Source organism: Macaca mulatta, chromosome X, assembly GCF_049350105.2.
Source record: "Macaca mulatta isolate MMU2019108-1 chromosome X, T2T-MMU8v2.0, whole genome shotgun sequence".
In the NCBI taxonomy this organism is placed as follows: domain Eukaryota; kingdom Metazoa; phylum Chordata; class Mammalia; order Primates; family Cercopithecidae; genus Macaca; species Macaca mulatta.
Genome location: NC_133426.1, coordinates 19,950,346 through 19,965,807, shown reverse-complemented (window position 1 = coordinate 19,965,807; position 15,462 = coordinate 19,950,346). Strand labels below are relative to the sequence as shown.

The window sequence follows — 15,462 nt, the reverse complement described above, 5'->3', positions numbered from 1 at the left end:
CTTGCCTCAGCCTCCCAAAGTGCTGGGATTACAGGTGTGAGCCACTGCACCCAGCCAGAAGTTTTCATTTTTAAATGGTCACATCTGGCTTCTGGGTTTCATGCTTTGGTTAGAAAATCCTTCCCTCCACTAAGGTTATAAAAATAATCCTCTTACATTTTGATCTTTTATAGTTTTTTGGTGTTTTTTGTTTTGTTTTACATTTAGATCTGTGATCCACTTGGAATTTAGTACCTGGTATGAAGTAGAAATCTAACTTTGCTTTCCAGATAAATAGCCTTTTGTCCTAACCTCTATTTATTGAATAAATAAAATCTATTCTTTCCTACTCATTTGAGATACCTCTTTTATCATGTATAAAATTGCCTTATACTCCTTGTATCAGTTTCCTGCTTTGCCATAACAAATTACCACAAACTGGGTGGTTTAAAACAACAGATGGCTCTCGGGGAGGTTCCTTCCTTGCCTATTCCAGCTTCTGGTGTTTGCCAGCAGTCCTTGGCATTCCATGGCTTGTAGATACATCATTCCACTTTCTGCCTTGGGCATCAGATGATCTCCCTGTTCGTGTCTGTGTCCAAATTTCCCTCTTCTCATAAGAGCACTAGTCATTGGATTGGGACCATCCCACTCCAATATGACTTCATCTTAATTACATCTGCAAAGACTCTGGTTTCAAATAAGGTCACATTCACCGTTACTGGGGATTACTTGAACATACCTATTTGGAGGGCACAATTCAACCCACAACCCCCCTGAATATTTTGACTTTACATACTTTCTCAATTACTGTCATTTTATTATATGTTTTTGTTAATGTGGTAAAGCAAAGCTTCCCACCTTTTTACTTTTGTAAAAAGTCTTATATGTAGTCTTATAAATATAGTCCTACATTTAATCTTCCAGATAAACTTTACAATCAGTTCATCAAGTACTTCTGAAAAATTTATTGGGATTTTTATGAGAATTGCCTTAAATGTACAGATTAACATGAAAAATTACTTTAACAATATTGAGTCTTCACATTCAGGAACATTCACTTTTTCTGATTTTCTTTTACATTCTTTATCAAAATTTTATGGTTTCTTGGCTGGGCGTGGGGGCTTATGCCTGTAATCCCAGCACTTTAGGAGGCTGAGGCAAGAGGTTTGCTTGAACCCAGGAGTTCGAGACCACCCTGGGCAGCATAGCAAGTCCCTGTCTCTACTACAAATTAAAAAATAAGCCAAGCATGGTGGCATGTGCTGTGGTCCCAGCTACTTGGGAGGCTGAGGCAGAGAATCATTTGAACCCAGAAGTGTAAGGCCAAGGCTGCAGTGAGCTATGATCATGCCACTGCACTCCAGCCTGGGCAACAGAGTGAGACCCTGTCTGAAAAAAAAAAAAGTTATAGTTTTTTACATATAGTTCTTGTACTTGTTTTTACAAGTTTGTTAAGGTAAGTTATGGGTATTTTATAGTTTTATAGTCTTTGTTATGTAGAAAGTGGGATTTTTTTTTCTGGTATGTTTTCCATCTGGTTATTGCATATATATATTTAAAATGTTAGGTGTTTCTGTATGTTTTTAGCATCTTAGGAGTGTTAACTTTTCAGAAATCAAACAAATTGTTATGAACATTATGTCAGTTGTGGAAGAATAAGATCAGTTTAACCTTCTGCTTAAAACACCTCCATAGTTTTATGGTTCCTTTAAACAAAAGCCCAACCTCCATAACATGACCTACCAGGCCCTGCATAATAAGGCTTTGCATACTTCTCTCCACATCCTCTCTAGCCGCACACCTCTACTCTCTACTGAAAGTCCAGTCACTCAAATGTATCAGCTTCTCTTTTGCTTACGGGCTTTCAAAGGCAATGTTCCTTGTCTCAGAATTCTTTTCCCTTACCGCCATCCCCACTACTTAATTTCTGGTCATCTTTGTTTAGTTATCATTTCAATTGAGATGTCTTCCCAATACAACTACCACTTCCACTTTCACCTTGAGTTAAGTGTTTTTCCTTTTTGCTGCCACAGGAGCCTATGCATACCCTAAATGGCAACACCATACCAGATTCCATTGCTTATTTGCTTGATCTGTATTCCCTACTAAACTGTGAGTTGAATGAGGCAGTGACCAAGTCTGACTTATTCCTTGTTTTATGTCTGTGCCTAGTACCCAGTTGGTGTTCAGTAAGTATTTGTAGATTAAAGGGATGAATGGATTAAGTTTTAGCTAGCGTAGGGACCCAGGCATGGGGCCTAGTGCCCAGAGCTACCTTCAGATTCCTACCCTCTCCAAAACCATTTGAGGCAGTTTACTTCATTTATCTATAGTATATATATTTACATGTAAGCGAATGTAAAAACAGTCAGAAGGAAAACCTCCAAATTTTTTTATTCTCTGTAGTCTAAAAGCATTTTCCATTGTGATGTTATATGGTTTGTACTTTCTCCTACTCATGGCTTTAGTCGCATTTACATCTGCAAGAACCTGCATTCTAGAGACATGTCAGAAAGATGGAGGACTAAGATACTACCTGCAATGCATATGAGGCTGTTGAGCAGATCATTCCAGATTATACAAATTAGGCTTAGGTGTCAGATCAAAGCCTGGTATTTAATATTTATTACATGATATTAAATCCAAAAGATTGTCAAAATATTTATTAACCTTATAATTTAAAATTGTATTTGCCTTTTATATATAATTAGAAGTTTTCCTTTTGTCAACTAATAATTTACATAGGGAATGTTGAGATGTTGTATTATCTATTTGATGTGTTACAAATTACTCCAAACTTAGTGGCTTAGAACTACACACATTATCTCCCAGTTTCTGTGGACCAGCAATTTGGGCAGAGCTTAGCCACATCTTTTGGTTCAGAGGCTCTCTCAGACTTGAAATTAAGGTGTGGACCAGGGGTAGAGTTTCATCTGAAACTTGACTACGGAAGGATCTGCTTCTAAGCTCACATGGTTGCTGGCCCAGATTCCTGGTCCACCAAAACTGTGAGATAATAAATGTATGTATGGAGGTCATCAGCTGGTAGGCTTTCTTGCAGGTTCATTGGCCCCTTTTCCGTGGGCTAGAATGCAGAATGTAATGATAAGCCACTTTTGACTAGGACAGGACAGTAGAGAAGATGGATAATATGAGAAGAAATCTGGGTCCCTTAATACGTAATGATCTAGTGACACCTCTTCACCCAAAAGTATGCTCTTAAACTATGGACTGCTCTGTGAGAGGAAAAAAAAAAAAAGGCACTTACTTTGTTTGAGTTGTCGCATTTGGGGATCTTTTTCTTACAGTAGCTTAGTCCATATTCTAACTGCATCTAGTCATTCATTAACAAAGTAGTTCATGAATGTCTATTAGGTGCCAAGTACTCTGCTACATTCGGTGTTACAGAAGCATATAAGGGAAACGTGCAGCTTTACAAATGGCAAAATAAAGTTGTTTTTGTCCTCTTCTCCTCTGGGAAATTACCAACCAAAACAACAAGGAGAATAAGAAATCAGAATTTTGGTCTTTGAAATCAGAAGATAACTGTAACTTCAACCACAAGATATAAATATGAAAAGCAGATAGAAGAGTGGTAACAAGATGAAATTAATAGAGCGTAAGTGATTTTAGAGGAATATCCTAATGGTGAGCAAGTCTTATTCAAGGCCCCCAGAGCCTCAGAAGAGCTCAAAAATGGGGTCACCAGGTACTGTGGAACGTGGATGTATGGCATGGGGCTGAAAACAGAGATTGGTTGAATATTGATATAAAGAGTTTCTAGATCCTCTCTCCTCTGGAGACAGAAGGTATTTCACAGAGAAAACCAGAGAAGCTGTATACTTGGGCACCTTGGACACAGGAAGAAGTAGGGTAAGGCACTGGGCTGGAAACAGGGAGGTCAAGTGAAAACCTATTACTGAATGGTGACCTGGTCCCATTCCAACCACTAGGACCATATCCTCCCGGAAGGAGGATGGGCGTTGTGACTGAAGAAATGTAAGATACTGTCCTTTGGGAGACCTTTAGTGTAAAGGCTGCCTAGTTGGCCAGTTAACCTATAAGAAAGCCTCCCCAGTTGACAAGCCACATAACTGCCAGGCCACTTCTTAGTGCCTCACTCTCAAATATTTATGGAAAGCCAAATATCACCAGTTATGTGAGGAAGTCTTCCAGTATAAAATAATGAGATCTTGGAGGAACAAACAATGCAGGGAAAAAGCAAGTTTAATTAGTGTCCTCTGAGTGTTGAGACAAAATTGATTCCCTAAGAAAAAGTAAATTGCCATAAAAAAGAAATCATAAAAGAAGAAACTCTTAGAAGTTAAAAATACAATAGGAATGTTTTGCATTTTAGTAGAACATTTACAAGCTAAAATTGAGGAAAACTCTCAAAAAGTAGAACAATAAGAGGTAGAAAGTAGGAAAGAAAAAGAAAGAAGAGCAATCTAATATCTAACTAATAGGAATTCCAGAAAGCGACAATAGAGGAAATGAAGGGGAAGAAAGCAGGAAAGAAATACCGTAAGAAACATATTTTTTGTTTTTTACATTTTAATATCTTTGAAATCAGAATGGTTGTTATAATTCATAGTGTGACATATATTAATTGACAGCATCTTTTCTTTCATAATGGTATAGTGATAATCATGCTTTTAGATTAAGTGGAATACTAAAATACCAAATTTAAAAAAAAAAAAAAAAACAGTTTTCCAAAATGAGGACCATGAGTCTCCAGATTACAACATCCCTCTGAAAGCCTATTAATGAGAGAAATTTTAAAAAGCCCTACTCTCAAGAAGGGTCATCTCTATGAAATATCAAAACACTGGGGATAAAGGGAAGACCCTAAGCTTTTAGAGATTTTTTAAATCCTATATAAAAGATTGGATAGAAGAATATTAGACTTTTCAGCATTGGAAGTTAGAAAACAAGGAGCAATGCCTTTAAAATGCTTAGTGAAAATGGTTTTCAGCCAAGATATTTTCAGATATGAACCTATTTTAGGAAGTTGCTGGAAAATGGGCTCTGCCAACACTAGGGGGTTATTAACTAAGTAAGAGAGACATGGGATTCGGCAAACAAAAGATCCAGTACTGCAAGCATGATGAAAGTTTTTTCCCATTATGATGATTAAAGGAAGCTTCAGAAGACTAGTTCATGCAGGAAGCTTAGAGAGTACTCAGTCCAGATTGAAGTAGACAGATAATTTCAAGAATGCTGCCTCCAGGAATAGGATTGGGGGAAGAGGTGGGGGAATAGAAGTGATGAATCTAAATAGGCTTGAGTATTGAAAATTCACTTGAGAGGCTGTTGCAGAGTAGGAAGAATTTGAAATAGGTACAAAGAAAATAAAAGCAAATTTAAAAACAAAGCAACTGCAAACTTAAGGAAAAATAAAAATTGCACACAAGAGATGTAACTAAAGTATATTCTTTACCTAGGCAGTGAGCAGTGTTTACATAGTCATAATAATTGTAAAGACTAAATATTGGTTTAACCAAAATCTGTGATATGAGTGCCGAGTCATCTGTAATAGGATGTCTAAAGGTAATATCTGAAATTGATGAATCAAGAGAAAGTATTATAAAATTATTATTTATCATATAAAGGCAAATACCAGAGGGAACAATGAAAAGAACTGAAAGGGTACCAAGAGCATAGAATACTGCTGCTTTCTCATTACAAGCCTTGAAATACTTTTTGACACTTTAGCCTTTGATAAAAATTTAAGTGAAATTTAAAAAGTAGTTGTAACTGGTGTGATCAGGCAAAAATTCACAGAAGGCATGAAATTTAACCTGAGTCTTAAAAAATAGGTACAGGATTTTTGAGAAGTAAATGTCAACATTTGGGTAAATGCACTTTTATGGGAAAATGGTGTAAACAAAAGTCAAAGGGAGGAAAAGTGAGATGTGTTGGAGATAGCTAAATCAGTTTGACTAAAAGGATGGTCATAAAGGACAGCCTGATTTCTCCTGAACGTTAAATACCGTCACTCAGACCTTCTTAGTGTATGGAGTTAATCCTGTGATGTCTCTTGAACATATCCCCTAGGTTTCTATTTGTGATAGAGCCATTCTGTTCTGGCTGGATTTTTCTGTTCTTCACACACTTAATCTCTTCTCTTGCCCTTTGTTCTTTGTCCTGCTGTCTGCCTGTCTCCCATATCTTAGATCTACTTCTTATGTATGTATGTATGTGTGTGTGTGTATTTATTTATTTATTTATTTATTTATTTTGGAAACAGGGTCTCACTCTGTCACTGAGGCTGGAGTGCAGTGGCTCACTGCAACCTCCGCCTCCCAGGTTCGAGCAATTCTCCTGCCTCAGCTTCCCAAGTAGCTAGGATCACAGGCACATGCCACCACACTCAGCTAATTTTTGTATTTTAGAGAATGGGGTTTTACTGTGTTGATCAGGCTGGTCTCGAACTCCTGACCTCAAGTGATCCACCTGCCTCAGCCTCCCAAAGTGCTGGGATTACAAGCATGAGCCACTCTACTTGGCCCTACTTCTTTTCCATCTTCTGCCATTCTAATGCTGTTATCCTTTCTTCTGGCTCTCTAAAGTTTCAACCCTTTCCTGTCTTTATTTAACTGAAGTAAAAACTTTTACTTCACACAAAGCTGCCTTAAAACTTGCATTTGAGCATCCAAAATGATCCTTAACAGCCATGTTAACAGCACACCATTGCACACCTATTACAGTCATCATGGTTCAAACACAGAGAAGCCCCAGCAGAGTAGACAGTAGGCAGTGAATTACTCACTCAACACAGGAAAATACAATAGAGTGCTCATTGGCAGGGAAAATTTGTACCATGGTATATTAATAACACTTATTGACTGATTGTGTATTGTCTGCCGTTCTAACTCTCATTGGTTGAGAGTGTATTTGAGCACTCAGAGCTTGAGGGAAAATACCCTAGTAGATTTAAGTATATGCCACTTAGGAAAATATTTCTGAGATAAATAGCAGTATAATTAGCACTGCATGGTGGAATTAAATAGAGTGTGTATACACCAGGAAAATTTCCAAGCACAAGCAAAGGTTTCCTTTTGCTACATTTTTGGCTCTCTTTCAGGGCTATTTTTTCACTTCCTAGTGTCCTGTTCCTCCACCCCTAAGAGCTTAAAAAAAAAAAAAAAAAAAAAAAACCCTCCCTTTTTTATCATGGCTTGCCTGCCTCGTATGATGCCTCTGACCCAAAATTGCTTCTCTTCTGTTCTGGTGTATTCATCACAATACCCATTCCTTCAGTTTGAGTGATCTCATCCATATTTTGTAAGAAAGCAAAGTGACTTAATTATGTTCAAGTATGAATGGTTGGTTGGTTGAGTCAACCTGAAATACTGGCATATGGAAAGTTGTAACCCCTTTACCTAAATGAGTATTTTAATTTAACTATTTTAGACAAGCGTGACTAAGTAAAAAGAACTTAAGGCTAAGCAAGAAAAAGAAATGTGTGGACAGGGAGAGAAGCAATACCACCTAGGGCATTTTGTGACTTAACTGCAAAATTCAGACCTGGGGCTATGGTGCTGCTGCCTCTCACCCTCTCTTCATGCCCACAGGAGATTCTGTGAGTGAAACATAGCATGCTTTCCATTTAGACAGGACTTTGAAAGTGCTCTAGGAAATCCTGCTCAGTGCTCTAGGAAGTCACTACCATTTGTTTCAAGTTGATCATCTTCATGAAACTTGTTTCCCATCTCTGGTTTAAAACCGTAAGCTCTTACCACTTTATAACACTGTCTGTTGATGGATGTGTGCTTAAAAAAATTAACTGTCCTACACTTAGATGGAAATCCTTATAAATTAAATCTTTTAGTGTCTGAGAAAAGGAATGATCCACACACAAAAATGTATCCAGTGGAATCAATTAAGAGCATGTTAATTTTAAGTTTTTATCATATGGGTCAATTTTTTTTTTCAACAGGGTTCACTCATCATGGGGTCATGAGGATGGTTAATAATTGGGTTTAATCATGGTTGGGGTTTTGCCAGACAGGTGTTATGTATGGTGTAGAAAAGTTTTCAGGAGCTCTGCCACGGTCCCCATACTCAACCCTCTTCCTTTAGGGTCTGATGAAAAGGTTTAGCACCTCCTGTTTTTTAACCTAAGTCAGCCACCAACCATTCATGTGCACTCTCCTTCCCCACACCAAATTACCTGGTTATGCTTCCACCAACATCATGACCATTTCGACATCCAAACTATAAGAACTTGGGCAGCAGATTATTTAACTTCTCTTTAAGCCTTAGTCTGTTCATCCAGTGTGGATAATAGTTCCCACCTCATTGGTGAGCATCAGCTGAGATAATTTCATGTAAAGCACAGTGCCTAGAATATAGTAGTATCTTAAACGTTATTATACTTGAAAGAAAACTTTATTAATAAATAAGAGAACTCAAAACAACTAAGGACTCAGTGAAGGAAACTAGAAAAAAAGAACTACAAAGTAAACCTATAAAAAGCAAGAGGAAGGAATTAAATATAATTTCAAAAATCAGCGAATTAGAAAACAAGGGAAAACACACAAAAGCAAATCCACAACATTAGGAAAGCAAAACAGGATATAAGCACAGATAGGAAGGAGATTAAAACATCATAACAACCCAAATATTTACAGATTAAATGATATAATGTCTGAGATTTGCTTCAAAATAATTAACTACAGGAGTTGGGGAAGTGAGCCTATGAAACAAGATTGGCTATGAGTTGAAAATTATTAAACTTAGGTGATGAGCACATGAAGGCTATACTATTCTGTCTGCTTTTGCATCTGGTTGAAATTTTCCTTAGGTTTAATTTCAAAAACTTAATAGAATACTAACTGTAACAGTATACTAATATGAAAGTTGGTGAAATGTATGGTGTTTTAGGAACATCTAAATTTGAGAAGGGAGAGAGAAGCAGTATACCAATAGCCTTGGGAGAAGTTGAAATCATAAAAAATTAGCACTACCACACTTTCTGTCCCCGGTTATAGTGCCAAGCTCAGTGATTTCTTAAGAGAAAAATCTTCGAAACTTTCAAGAAATAGATCACTCTGTGGTCTTTAAGTTGTCCCAAAACATAGGAAAAAATCTGCCTTGCCTTCTAGTTTGTTTTATAGAATTAGCATAGCCCCAAAAATGAGATAGCGTAGAAAAGGAAACCATGTGCCAATTTAATTCATGAATATAAATGCAAAAATCCTAAATATTTACAAATTAAGTATAGAATTATATTAAAACAATGGATTTTTTCCTGGAAATACAAGCATAGGTCAATATTAAGAAATTTATTTGTCTAAGTTATCAGTAAATCAAAGGAGGAAAAATTAAGTGACAGTGTTAATAGATAAAAAGACATTACACAAAACTTAACACTCATTCCTCTTTTAGTAAAGACTTTATATATCTAAGACCAAATATTCACATTATGTCTGGATGAATTAGTGAGTATATCTCCAAGTCAGGATCAAGGTAGCATCATTTACTACTGCTTACTTTAAGCTCTGTAGACTATGGGAAGTTTGGACTTTGTTCTGTGATGGGAAGCCATTGAAGAATTTGAGGTAGGGGCATAAATTAGTCTGATTTCTGTTTTTTTTGAGACGGAGTCTCACGCTGTTGCCCAGGCTGGAGTGCAGTGGCGCGATCTCGGCTCACTGCAAGCTCCGCCTCCTGGATTCACGCCATTCTCCTGCCTCAGCCTCCTGAGTAGCTATGACTACAGGCGCCCGCCACCGCGCCCGGCTAATTTTTTGTATTTTTAGTAGAGACGGGGTTTCACTGTGGTCTCGATCTCCTGACCTTGTGATCCGCCCGCCTCGGCCTCCCAAAGTGCTGGGATTACAGGCTTGAGCCACCGCGCCCGGCCTTGATTTCTGTTTTAAGATGATTCTGGCTGCTGTGAAGATAAAGGATTGCACAGGGAAAATTTAGAAGCAGAGAAACCAGTTTTATGGCAATAGATGATAGTTTGTACTGGGAATGGCAGAGGAAATAGAAATAGACAGATTTGAGGTTTATTTTTGAGATAAAATTAGAATTTGTTGAGGGATTAAATATGAAAGGAAGGAAATTAGATAAGAAAGAAAAGGCCAAAAAGGACTCATAGGTTTTTGAGAAAGGTAATAATGTCATTGCCTAAAATGAGGAAGATTCGTTTCCCATTACACTTGAAATAAAATACAAACCCAAATTTCTTGGGTCTAAGGCCTCACTTAATATGGCCCTAAGCTACCTCTTCATTTCCTTACCCTTTCCTTGATGTTCATCGCATTCTAGCCACTGTGGCCTTTCCTTCGTGTCTTGAATTCATTAAGCTCATTCCTATCTCTGTGCTTTGGCATTTGCTGTTCATTCTGTTTGAGGACTCTACCCTATGAGTCAGCAAACTTTGTGTATAACGGGCCAGATAGTAAATAAATATCTTAAACTTTGTAGGCCATATGATCTCTCTTGCAAATACTCAACTCAGCGGTAGCCATTGTAGGGCAAACACAGTTGAAGATAATATTTAAACAGAGATGGACATGGGCAGATTTGGCCCTTAGGCTGGCCAGGCCTGGCTATAGTTTGCCCCTGCCCAAGGTCTTGATGTGGTTCCCTCCTTATTATTCAGGTTCTTCCTGGAGGACAACGTGCCAAATAAGTTAGGATCAAAAACCTTAATGCCGCATACTCTTGAATATACAGTTCTACTTCTAGAAATTATTTCTAAATGTGAATGTGTACAAATGATGGGACAGCACCATGGTGTAGATCAAAGACCCAACAACAGGAGATTTGTATAATCGAATTTTCAACAGTTATTAATAATGCATTGAGGAATAGAGAACAGGGGTCAGCAAACTACACTCATGGGCCTGTCACCTGTTTCTGTAAAAGATGTTTTATTGGAACACAGCCTTACCCATTCGTTTTCTCACTGCACTGACAGAGTTGACAGAAACCGTATGTCCTGCAAAGCTGAAAATATTTACTATCTGTCCCTTTACGGAAAAAGTGATACTATGTGTAGTATGGTTCATATATGTGCATAGAAAAGACTGGAAAGAAAAATCACCAAAATAGTGATTTTTTAAATTTTTTCCCTTTTTGTTTATTATCTAAGTTTTCAATAATGGGCATCCATTATTTTTATAATAGTTACTTTTTAAATAATAAGGTAAATGATTAAATCAATAAAATGTTTAAAACAAAAATTTAGTAAGATAAATTTTAAGAAATTTTAAAGTTAGAGATGGAAAAAAAGAACAGTATCTAGTTTCATGTGCACAACCACACAAGTAGCATCCATTTCAGATTTCAGCATATGATACTTATTAAGGAAGCCATTTATTTGAGGTCTTATGTGTGATATTTGGTATTAATCTCAAGATTAATCTGGGCAATGGGATGTGCTTAAACAGTAATAAATACCATAAGAGATGTACTAAAGGACTTTAAGAGCTCACATTCTGGTTAGGAGATAGATAACACCTGAATAAAGCATTGCTCATTGATGAATTGTAATGTGATTATAAGGAATTCCAATCACGTCAGCTAGTCTTTTAACTTTGTTTTTAGTGCCTTTTGATATAAAGACCTTTTAAACTTTTATAATCAAATCTGTATTAATACTTTCCCTTATGGTATCTGCATTCTCCAAATAGGTAGCCATATATCCTAACATCTCCCTCTGATGTACAGTGCCACATTCTTTTCTGTCACTCTATTTGTGTTTTATAGTAGTACCACACTGTTTTAATTAAGGTATCATTTCAACTTGGAGACTTATTTCAGATTTTGGTGTCTGAAATATTGCTTCATTTCTTAGTGCTAATTATTAAAAAGCATAACACACAGCAAAATGTGAATTATTAACCTGAGCACTAGTAGTAATTAAAGCCAATTTTCACTAATCCTTTACGTTTAAAAAAGGGTATTTGGTTGCTCGTGTTTAAAAATATTACTTGAATAAAGTCAGTGACTGCTACTTACAGAGATATCCTACTTCATTAGTTGTGCAGTAAACATGATGCTTTTTCCTGACATAGTCTCAAGAGCCACCTCATGTTCAGACTGCCATTCTGTGTTAGGTGGTTGTCCTTGCCTTGCTGCCCTTTTGGAGTGTTGTAAGGAGTCTTAAGTAATTCCTTTTGGGAGATGGGAGAGTTCCTAAGTGCCTGCCTTGCTGAAAAACTGAAGCATGCGTTTTTAAACAAGAAGAGTGCACAATTTTCCAGGCAGAATTCAAAGTTCTATCTTAGATATTTATTTGGGTCCCTGTTGCTGCTAATGTATTTGGTTATATAAGATAATTTTTTAAATTGAGCAAGGGTTTTTTTTTTTAGTTACTCTTCAACTTCCATTAGGTCATTTATAGAACATTTTCATAAAAATTTGATAGAGGAGGAAGAGTCCTGGCTTTTCATGTAGGATCTGTAGCACATAATGGGCTCTCTAATGTTTGCTCAGTAAGTGGGTACTAAACTGAACTCCCATTATAGATAGCTCTATCATCAAATATGGGCCTATCTTGACCACAGTTTCTTTATCCAGAAAGTGAGCCGATTATTCTTGGTACTTTCTAGAGCGTCTTCAGGTTTTGAAAATTCCATGATTTTATTAAATTCTTACAGGCTGTGTAGATTAACCCTTGAGGTTTTTGTTGGTTCCACATAGATTAAATGTTCATTAAGTAGAGCATTATCCCACAACTCTTGAAGCTGCTGTTCTTTGGTTGTTTTAAATGCCACTATTACAGTGATTATGTTCTGAATGTTGGCATACTTGTCATTTTCCAAAGCAAAAATACCTTAGAAAAATTTCTATAAGGTATTACAGTATGAAATGAAATGGAGTGAGGGATTATATGGTAGCTTGACCCCTCCTTCTTTTCCAAGATGGCTTCTTAAGTGTTCCATTTTGCTAATAACCCAAGGATTGGACTTCTTTTTTTTTTTTAACTTATATTTTATCAACTAGGAATATGAGTTTTAACTATGGGCCTTTAAGTCTTGAATCTGGTTGATAATTAATGCTTATGACTAACATAAATTCAAAAGTAATTTACTTTCATTTAAGACAGGTCGCATTTGTCCTTACATCACAATTTTAAAAGTTTCTTGCCTGTGGTCTTCATTTTCTACCTGTAGTTATGAAACTCTTCCTCATTGACAGGGAACACCCATGACATGCCTGTGTATAACCTTAAAATTGTCTTGAGACCACGGCTTGAGTGTGTGTGTAAACACACTGCAAAGGGTCAAATTCCACTTGTGCATCAGTTTAGCAACTTTCAGTAGTGGCAACTAGTTTCAGTTGTTTTAAAGGGTCATATAGTTAAGAAATTCTGGCATTTCTCAGGATTCTAAAATAACGTTTGTTTCACTGGTTGTGAAAATTGTCCGGATTGCTGGGAACTAGGAGAAAAGAACATTTCAACAGGATTTGGCTATCAGCAAATCTGTTTTGGTTTCCTGTTCTGGCCTCCCTACCTATCCAGCTACATTAGTGCCCCTGTCGGCAGGTTTCTTCTTTCTTTTACCACAGGAAAATTGTCCGGCCTCTTTTTCTAGCATTTTCAGGACCCGCCTGACAGGAAATTTTCTAATTGCCGGAACAGCTGGTAGGAGAAAACTTTGCAGGGGCTTGGCCTTCCCTTTCTAACTTAAGTTTTACCGTCAGAAATTCTTTTATCACCATCATGGTTTCGTAGCCATGTTTAAATTTTTGTCTTTTCGTGTTCGCTCTATACAGGTAAGCTCTGTTCACCTTCTTTTAAAGAATAAAATGTTTTAGTTGGAGCTAACTATAATTATAGTAATTATTTTATATGTTCTTTAAAGCAGCTTTTCAAAATTCAAAACCAGTTTTGATAGAACGTTTAAAGGATAATATCTCTGTTTACTAAAAGTAAGCCAGTTATGTATATTATACATTTCAACTCTGTATATTTTGTCAACTTACTTTCATATTGGGTTTTTTTTGTTTGTTTGTTTGTTTGTTTAGTGCTAGAGTAATTTTTATCTTGCTAGTGTTTGTAATTTTTTATAGTAAAACAAATGACTGTAATTCTCAAAATTAAACCAGGCATAAACAGAATTGCAAATTTGCTAATATTTAGGAGATTACTATAATGAAAACAACTTTAGTGGGTAGGAGAGTATGTTATTTTAAGCAGTCAATAACTTAAAATCACATTTTGGTGGAAATTGGTTCCTGTAAAAACATGGAAGTTTTTAAGCGACTCCATATTTAAATAACTTTAAGCAAGTAATTTTATCTGATTTAGAGTAGGAACAATTTTCAAAGAATTATTCTGTTAAAATGGGCTTAGTGGATGTTAATTTGCAATATATTTAATCTATAATCCTGCCAAAATCAACTTGATATTTTGCCATGAGAATTGTACTATCCAGCAGCTCTTTAAAGAGAATTAAATTTGCTGATCGGGATTCCAGATTGGGAGAAAACTCTGCTCTTTGTGGCAGTGATTAGAAATGTTAATCTGGAGAACCAGCTTGCTGTTTTCTCAAACATGGATAAAAGGAGCTGACTTATAAGAACTTAAAGCTCTCTTAAAGAATTTGGTTAAATGAAAAATGTTGAATTTATTTATCATTCCATAGCAAATGAAGTGAATCGAATTCAGTCAGATTGTAATCTAGAATATTTTAATACGTAGTTTCACACCATGGCTTGAATAACCAGCCTAATTTTGTGTCACAACAAAATAATTTTTATGTATCTTGATCATCTACAAAGAGGTTAACATATCTTTTTAAAATAAAACTACATATTATAGAACTATAGGTATCTATATAAAGGGTGATAGTTTAATTTAGAATGACATTTAAGGGACAAATAAAGTATGCATTTTTCATTTGTAAGCTCTTTTTTATGGTACAACAAAAAATGGTTACACATCCATAGTTAGAAAATACTTACTGATTTTTACCAAGAAACATTTAAATATTTTACTTCAAGCTTCAATAATATTTTCTGGCATTCAAAACAATTTAGAAAATACAAATGCCTCAAGAACACACTTCCTGACTCAAGGGAGGGGAGGAAAAAGGAAATTATGTATACAAGGCAGGGCATAATGCCAAACGTTGAATCATTCTTTGAAATCAGTTAATATCTCTCAGTTTGTTTTCTTAGTTAGTATGTTACAATATTAGGTTTTCGATAATTCAAATAGCATTAATTTCAGTTTCTTTAATCCTTTTTACATTTTAAGATCAAAATGATATTTTTCTCTTACAACTTGAAAAGGAAACATTAGATTATTTTTTTCCCCACTAAAGAGTGGACCTTAAAGACCATTGAGGTGTCAACCTAAGGACCTTTTGTTGGTCCTGGGAAACAAACTGGGTGGCTTTCTGTATGACTGAGGGATACCAAAAGATCTACCTGCCCATAAATTTTCTCCTCATTTTTCCATGATGTCCAAAATGACACTCTTTACAGAATTTCTAAAATTATATGTTTCAA

General features: G+C 36.1%; 1 protein-coding gene across 19 annotated transcripts in view; it reads left to right on the top strand.

Annotated features, from left to right (window-relative positions):
* Window positions 1–15,462, top strand: part of RPS6KA3 (ribosomal protein S6 kinase A3) — a 111,856-nt gene that overhangs the window by 35,428 nt on the left and 60,966 nt on the right. For 2 of the 19 annotated variants that reach the window (XM_015127076.3, XM_015127074.3), the window contains exon 1: window positions 13,237–13,722. The exons of the other annotated variants lie outside the window; for them this stretch is intronic. In XM_015127076.3, coding sequence (XP_014982562.1) covers window positions 13,684–13,722 — 39 coding nt within the window. In that variant the 5' untranslated portion in view covers window positions 13,237–13,683. Of the gene's footprint in view, window positions 1–13,236; window positions 13,723–15,462 lie in introns of those variants that run through there. 19 annotated transcript variants of the gene reach the window in all.